The 7,549-nt window shown below is 35.2% G+C and overlaps 1 protein-coding gene across 1 annotated transcript; it reads left to right on the forward strand.

Moving 5' to 3' along the window:
- The first annotated feature begins 2,248 nt into the window (after positions 1-2,248).
- LOC147618221 (uncharacterized) lies at positions 2,249-3,880 on the forward strand. Its single transcript, XM_086775105.1, has 4 exons — positions 2,249-2,379; positions 2,682-2,870; positions 3,393-3,432; positions 3,560-3,880. Exons 1-4 carry the CDS (start codon positions 2,377-2,379, stop codon positions 3,625-3,627), a joined length of 300 nt encoding a protein of 99 aa, XP_086631231.1. The 5' UTR covers positions 2,249-2,376; the 3' UTR covers positions 3,628-3,880.
- Positions 3,881-7,549: the final 3,669 nt, after the last annotated feature.

Genomic DNA, 7,549 nt, shown 5'->3' on the forward strand with positions numbered 1-7,549 from the left:
GTCTTTTGTAGAGAAATTACTCCTCTTAGACAACTACTTCCCACCTATTCCTTGCATCAATGAGATTTTTGATAGGTTACATGGTGCTAAGTTCTTCACTAAAATAGAGTTGAAATATGGATGCTATCAAATCAAGATTCAAGAGTAGGATATCTTAAAACTGTTTTTAATTTCCGATATGGTCATTATGAATTCAAGGTGATGCCTTTTGGGTTAACTAATTCTCTAGGTAATTTTAATAGATTGTAAATAGGGCTAACTTTTTTAAAATTGGCCGAATTGTTGATTTTGAGTGGGTTTGAAGATGAAATTGCCAAAAATGCAATTTTATAATTGACCCAAGGTTTCTATAACTTCATGTACATTGAAAAAAAATATTTACCGACCCACCTCTATTTATACCATGAAAATGGTCTCTTAGTTTTTACCTCGGGCTATCAATGTGTGGAGGGATACATATATTGGGAAAAAGAGGACTGATATGCACCAAAACGCTATTTAGGGGGATGTCATTGACTGGGGGAATACATATATTGGGAAGAAAAAGGGGCTAATATTCATTAAAAGGCTATATTAGGGGATCATATATAGAACATTTTAGCTATTTTTAAAAATAATTTACCAAAAATTATAAAGAAAGATTTATCTCAGCATATAAGATAGATAATTCTTTACCAATGTTTCTATACTTTCAAGAGATACAATGTTTCTATACTTTCAAAAGATACATATGTCAACCTATCTTTATCTATGCCAATGTTTCTATACTTTCAAATTCTATGGATACATTTTATACATGATATTGGCCTTTTATTTTTATCTTGGCATACACATGTATGTGTGGCACACATTTGTATGTGTGGCATATGTGTATGAATACTTTATGAAATACAAATTGAAATAAAATGGCATGGCAACTTTAAGAAATATAAACTGAAATAAACCAATGTTTCTTGTTTTTTTATTTAAACTAGTTTCAACTCATCACACTTCTAGTTTTGTTGTCTTAATACTATTTTGGAGTAGTGTCCTATGATCCTACAATTAAATTTGGCTTAAAGATATCATGATCTTATACAAGTACATATCATGGCTTAAAGATACAAATGTGTATCCTACAATTAAATTTGTCTTGAAGATATCATGATCTTATACAAGTACATATCATGGCTTAAAGATAATGTTCAAAAATAATTTTATTAGAAGCATGAAGTGACCCTTGATTTATCCATATAGGTGAACCTTGTACAACTAGGCATCACTATATTAAAATGTTCAAGAACAAGTTTTTTTGGGGTGTATAAGTAGAGGGTGATTTTATCTATTAAAATAAAGTTACTCAAAAGTCATGTATGAAATCTACCTTATAATCACTTTTATAAGATGCTTATAATATGGCAAACACCACCTTGGAAACTCTGTGTGTGCGCGTGCGTGTGAGTGTGTGTGTGTGTGTGTGTGTACGCATGCATCTTTGTGTGTGTGTGTGTGTGTGCGCATGAAAAAACACAACCTCATAAAGATCACATGATTCTAGGTGTAAGATTTCACTTTTTCAAATTATTAGATATGATATTGAAAAAAGGATGTTTTGATTGGGATCCTAATACTAGTGATTTCCTATCAACTTTGAATACTAGTTATAATTATTGGATGTCTCTTGTCCAATTCAAGAATCTTTGTACACAATAAAAAAGAAGAAGAATTTTATTCATGTAACAGAGCTTATGATAAGGAAAACCTCATGAAATTTTCTCAAAATGTCCAAAGAAAATGGATTGACCCTACTTATAGGAGATACTTTTCTTTTGAGAGACAAGCATGCGTAGTATACCTTTTTTGTTTCCAAATGCCTTGTGCCAAAAGTAAAAGTAGCACTCCTACACATTACTTGAAAGTGAGGGTATTATTCTTCTTATTAGGAGGCTCCCACTACATGGCTACATGCTTGAAAGCAATCAAATTTCAATGCTCTCCATAATGTGTGGAGCTTGGCTTAAAAGGATCACGTGAAGCTAGATGTCTATGAATATGTTGGAGGTGTATAGTGTGCTTTTCTTGCAAGGGAAAGATCCAGAGAATAATGGAAGAGGATGCTTAATTGATGTCATTGTGAGAAGGGAAAAGTGAAGTGGAGAGGAGCATCATGTGAGCTAGAGAGCACCCACTAAAAGGAGCATGTGAAGGTGTCTCTCTATAAAAGAGGAACCGATATGGAAGCCTTACATAAGACCTCTTGGGAGCCAAAGGGACTTGCACTTCTACACACACTTTAGTACCCTTAGCTTCTATATTGTACTATTGTTCTTTAGTATAAACGATTACAAAGAGGGAATTGCGGCTGGCTGGGAGTCTATTTCAGAACCTTTGTTCCGAATGGTGATGCGCTCTATCGTTCTCTCTCTCTCTCTCTCTCTCTCTCTCACACGCACGCACGCAAAATGCTAATACTCACTCACATTTACACCTCTTAAAAAAGTTGAATTAGTCGTGGCATTATGGCAAGTAAACTTAAGAATGATTAGAAGCTAATTAATTATATTACATGCACGCTTACAAACTAAACTACTGATTCGTGCATGGTTATGGTTGACGACCTTGTTGTTTTTGTGAGAATATATTGTTGATGTGGCGTTTAATGTGTGTGTGTGTGTGTGTGTGGGGTTTGCGTTGTTTTTCAGGCCATGATCTTTATCCGCGTGAAGAGGAAGAAGGCCACCTACTTCGTTCACTGCGACCCCTCCGAGACCATCTTAGAGGTGAAGGCCAAACTGCAGACCCTGAGTGACAATCCCATTCACAATCAACGTCTTATCATGCTCGCAACACATCAAGTGCTTGATGACGCTAGGACCCTAGCCCAACACAAGGTCTCTCTCTCTCTCTCTCTCTCTCTCTCTCTCTCTCTCTCTCTCTCGCTCTCCCCCCCCTCTCTCTCTCTCTCTCTCTCTTCATGCTTGCCAACCCATTATTTGAAAGAACATCTAAAATATTGTTCATGGGTGCAAGAATATAATATATTTGCCCTTTTTGTACTCCCCTATCTACTTTTCTTTGAAACGGAGCTTTATACTTCAAAATTCACCCATGAAATATGATAATAATCAAATCATTATCTGCTTCTTTTACGTTGGTAAGTCATGCATTGATTCTCTGTATCAATGAAAAATAACAATCTCATGGAAAACCCCTTGAAATATGATATGTTGAATGTCATCCTGAATGAACGTGTCAATTTGATAGCAAAACACATAAAATATGACTTCTTATGACTATCTAATAAGGCCTGCTAGTATTATCAAGCTTTAGCCATAGATATGAATCTTTTGATGATTTTTTAAATTAGTTGTTCTATATTGTCTACTTATGAGAGTCTTTCTTCAAAAATGTAGGTTGAAAATGATACTGTTATAGCAATGACACTTAGAAAAGGTATGAGCATCTCTTTCTCTCTCTCACTCACACACACACACACATTTTAGTTCCTTTGAATGAAAGAGAACTTGGATTTTCTTGTGCCACGATAAAATTTTGAGATTTAGTATTTGTGGTGGATTAGGTACTGGAGAATGGGAGGATATTGATATCCAGAAAGCAAATTACCAAAGTTTATATCCAGATAATTAATTGAACTAGCATTTTATTATTTATTTATGTACAGAAACTTCACATATATGTCGAAGTAATGTGATATTTGGACTTCAACGCACAAATCTACAAAAAGTGACAACTCCCCTATAGTTTAGGATAGATTAGGAAGATGTTTTTAATTTTGTAGCTAGAAGGTTTGTAAACACTATCATACATGCTTCATTTTGAGAAGGGGAAGCTTATTGACAGTTTTTCCTTTGCAACTTATTAGAAAGGTTTATATTTTCTACATTGGGAGCCTTAATCTCTATTTGAGAGCTATTTATTATGGCTTTGAACTTTGTGTTAATACAATGAGGTGATAGGTATTGATATAGCGGTTCAATCAAGAAGCATTAACTAGTCTATTTTATAAACAAATGATATGAATTTTGTAATTTAAATAAAATTTCCACACTGACAAGTACATAGCATTTAGATATTTTAATTTTCAAAATCATGCATAGGCACAAAGTTGGCAAGTACACAACGTTTAGATATTTTAATTTTCAAAATCATGTATGGATGTGTCTTTATCTAGAATGGATCACATTCTAGAAACTGTCACAAAATGAACTCTATCAAACCTTTAGTTTTGAAAAAGAGTGTTATAAATTAAATAATCACTAATTCTATGAAATTTAGCTTTATGGTGTCAAAGGTTTGAGACTTGTGTCAAAACTTACATCTAGCTATGTACACATAATATTGTTACAGGTTGTTTATTCTCTAAATGATTTAACTTAGAGCTCTAATATCTCTTTTTGTGATAAAGGTAGCAATAAGAACACAAATGTTCTAGACATTCATTATGTGACTTGTGGCATCCTAGACTGAATAAAAATCTTAAAAATATAAATTTCATAGGCTTATTTTTAAAAGGAAAAATGATATCCAATGTTTTTCATGACACCTTTACATCTAAAAGACCTTTTTTTAATGAAAATTTATGTGAAATTGAAACAATAGGTACATAAATTAATACAAAACATCTTGTAGTCTATTATTATCAATCTTTATAGATTTTTAAATCCACACTCCACCAAAAAGTACTACAATGTTGGCCTCATTCTCCACATAACATGTATAATTGTATGCAATGTCTGTATCAATTGTGTTATAACATGAATCCAAAAAATGTCTGTATCAATTGTGTTATAACGTGAATCCAAAAAATTCTCCCCTTTCGAATGTCTGTATCAATTGTGTTATAACATGAATCCAAAAAATTATCCCCTTCCGATCAATAGTGGCACTAGTGTGTACGTCTCTCTCTCTCTCTCTCTCTCTCTCTCTCTCTCTCTCTCTCTCTCTCTCTCTCTCTCTCTCTCACACACACACACACACACACACACACACACACACACACACACACACATAAAGGGACCAAAATGTTAAATATCACCTATGGAACCAATACAAACTTTGGCCATTAGGGTCTCCTCATACATAATTTTATTCAATTTTTGGTGTGGCTTTGATTAGTTTCCTTCGTTGTCTTTTTGTAGCTTACTTTTGCATTGTACCATCCCTTGGATGTTCGCTTACATAAGTATCAAGGGTGAAAGCCTTGGATAGTCTGGTTACATAAGTATCAAGGGTGAAATCCTCCTTGGGCTTTATGGTCATTTGTGCCTCTCTTATGGACACTTGAGATTTCTCGATCATAGTCAAAATCTCCTTCACTCAACATATCTTTGCTCATGTAATCTCTATAGTGTAGTGTTGTGAGATGATCTTTAAACTCGCAAAGAGTTTCATTGAGTAATATCAAGCTCCATAGCTAGAAATTTTTTATGTTTCTTGCTTGTTTTGATAAGTAGTAGGGGTTTTCCTTAGTCAAAGGAATGTTCATCCAAAGGAGAACTTCTTGGCCTTTTCTATATTTCATGGTGCTCAAAGGATGCCACTAGTACGTATCCAAGCCCTAAGTGTTGATAAAACTAATTATGAACAAGCCACAATAATATGAAAGGATGATCTTAAGGTGCTTGAGAGGGGTGAAACCCTATGTGACTATGAATAAACAACTAGCATAAGAGAGGTAAATAGACTGACAAGTTCATTTTAACACTTGTGAAAGGCCAAAAATGGAATAAATGACCCAAACAAGAAATAAATTCCCTTTCAAGTGAAAAATGTGTATTAATATTAAACTTTGCCTAGGCCTAGATAGAATGTGTTGCAAGGTCATTTCAAATGTTAAATGTATGAGAAAGATATGAGCATGATATATGAGGGTGAATGTATGGTCATTGGTGCAATTCTTAAGAATAATGATATTTAAATCCACTCATGCAATGAATATCTTTATCAATCTTCTCTAGCAATCATTTATGAGAGAGAGAGAGAGAGAGAGGGAGAGAAAGACAGAGCGAGAGAGGGGGGAGACACACCATCCTCAATGTTCATCCTTGTAATGAGGATATTAAGGCTCCTCAAATGAGGAGATTAAGAAGACTCTTATAGAGGAAGAGATGAAGCTTTCAAAGGGTGAGATGGGTCTAATCTCCAAAAGGTCTAAGTGTAGACCAATTTACTATGGGTGATGTAGACATGGATTATCAAAGTTCTCAATTAAGGGCGAGTTTTGTGGAAAATTTGTGTTGACTTTTCCTAGGCTTAAGAAGATTGTGTCCTACTAAGGTCAATTCAAATGGTGGATGTATGAGAAAGATAGGAGGATAATGTATGACGGTGGATGTATGGTCATTGTTGTCTCTTGAGTGCTCGAGATGGATAGCCCCACGGACAAAATTCACATTCTATATTAAGGATAGTTACTCATACACATTCAGGCCTAGAATTTGAAAGGCATCCCTATTTTTTTTGAAGGGTTTTTCTTTAACTTGTTTTTCTTTATTTTGAAGGGTTTTTTTATATGAAGAGATTGAAGGGCATATAACTAAATTTCCCATTCATTTCCTTTGAAGGGTAGTTGTGTTTTCACCCTTTTTTGTGAAGGTTTTCACCCCCTTGGAAGGGTACTGCAACCTTCAAATTCTAGCCCAGTACAGTAACACATTAAGCGCCTGCCTCCACTGCAGTCTGTAGCAAATCGGCTCCCATGACCAAGAGCTTTTCTATACTTGATTTGCCAGCAAGATAATCAAGTCAAGGCATCTTGCTTCTCATTAAACCCTAGCAAATTAACGGTCTCACCAAAACGTTGATAAGCAAAAGCAAATCTCTGAGAAGCGGCAATCAACAGAAAAAGCGCAAGCAACTTGAAGCCCGTACTGTAGCAACAGCAGCAGCAGCAGCAGCACTACTTGTGTGTTAAAACAAAACGGCGATCAACCTTAAACAGCCGCCAACTGCCAACCTGCAGTAAATGATCTAAAGCAAAGCAAGGCCGATTGCCTCAACTTATCACATGACACAGAGTAAATTCAGCCAATTTTATTGACAAATGTAGGGTGAGCACTGAGACCAATCCACCACACATGTCGGGGTGAGGAGACCAACGCCACCTGCAACACGGGACATTTTTTACATGTTTGACACATGTCTGCGTGAGACCAAGCCACTTGTATAGGACATTTCTTACAAAGTGAGCCCCTTGAAATGTATCCTAAATGCACCATAAGTGCTAGCTAGACTTGCACCAAGAAAATAGAAAGAAGGCAAACAATACAGATCATCATTTAAAAAAAACTCAAACCTTTTACTCCTAAGGCTAAAAATAACTTCCCCTTTCTAAGATTAATGGTAACCTTAACTTTCTAACTTTTAGCTCCTCAAATCAAGAATAGTGCATAATTTCACTCTAAAAGTCCTCAATGGATTCATGGCCATCAATTTCAAATTCAAAGATAAGAAAAACCAAAGGCAAAGCTAATGTTCAAGCCATCAAATCACTCAACTAACCCCTAGCAAGTGCTCCCTCTCATGTGCCTCTCATAGAATCAACCCATCA

The sequence above is a fragment of the Cibotium barometz genome, chromosome 35 (assembly GCF_041138505.1).
Source record: "Cibotium barometz isolate CiBa-2024 chromosome 35, ASM4113850v1, whole genome shotgun sequence".
Classification (NCBI taxonomy): domain Eukaryota; kingdom Viridiplantae; phylum Streptophyta; class Polypodiopsida; order Cyatheales; family Cibotiaceae; genus Cibotium; species Cibotium barometz.